At 30.0% G+C, this 998-nt stretch overlaps 1 protein-coding gene across 1 annotated transcript; it reads right to left on the reverse strand.

Moving 5' to 3' along the window:
* Positions 1-698: 698 nt before the first annotated feature.
* On the reverse strand, positions 699-998 carry Tsp_15484 (conserved hypothetical protein; the record flags this gene model as incomplete). The annotated part of the gene is made up of 2 exons (XM_003368319.1): positions 699-880; positions 943-998. Coding segments are annotated over 2 exons (154 nt in total), but the record flags the coding sequence as incomplete, so codon positions are not given.

Here is a 998-nt window from a genome sequence, read left to right on the forward strand (position 1 = left end):
ACTTTGCCTTTAAAAAATTTAAAAGCACAAATACTGATCCAACTTATTTCACAAGAAACTAAAAAAATAGAAATTGAAAATTTTTATTTACCTTATTCTTTTTAATTTTTATTCACAATATCTTGATGTGTTTTTCTTTACTAATGTTGTATTATATGTTTGCAGTTTAAAAGTTTCCATCGATAAATGAAAGTATTGCTGTTTAAATACACTTCTGTATAATTTTTTTAATTAAAGTTGTTTATAAATATTATATATGCCTGTTTTCATTTTTTTAACTTATCGTTTTTTGTAAAACGGTAACATCATGTATACTGTACTTTTGCATCACTTTCTTTATATTACAGTAAAATAAAAAATGTGCAAAGTAACTAATCGGCTTGTATTTTATAGGATATTCATCTGCTGTTTATATTATGTGACATATTAACAAATCAGTAAGCTGAGTTGTGAATTGTTTCATTTTTTCTGTTGAGCAGTGTATTTATTTCTCTTATATTGATTTGTTATTCGCACGTTTTTTAATGCATTTTTGTTTTTAATGATACCGAGTTTTTGTTATATTCCTTTTTTTCTTAATAAATACCACTTCATTTTTCCGATAATAGTTTCACGTAAAGAATGTTTTCGTTTAAATACAAATTGATATGCATCTGGCGATGTTTCCTTAATGAAAAGTTTTAGTTATCACCGAGTCATTTTGCTGCTGCAAATATTTTTTCGTGCACCATTTACGAATTGGGAAAAATCCATCGTTAATTACTGTCGCTGAACTTTCTGGCCTAGATACATTGACCGCTATGCAATGGTCTGTGAATGGAACATTCAAAATTCATACTTGTATCACCGAACGGCGACGCGCCGTACAAATTTCGAATATCTTTGATTCTGTGCAATGGAATACCCATGGCGATTTGCTACTGGGCGGCCCGGTAAATTTACAGTCGCAACCATTTCCGTGCAGAGATGTACGACTTGGAGTCTTGAATTCAATTCCA

This window comes from Trichinella spiralis, assembly GCF_000181795.1.
Source record: "Trichinella spiralis strain ISS 195 chromosome Unknown Scfld2691, whole genome shotgun sequence".
Classification (NCBI taxonomy): domain Eukaryota; kingdom Metazoa; phylum Nematoda; class Enoplea; order Trichinellida; family Trichinellidae; genus Trichinella; species Trichinella spiralis.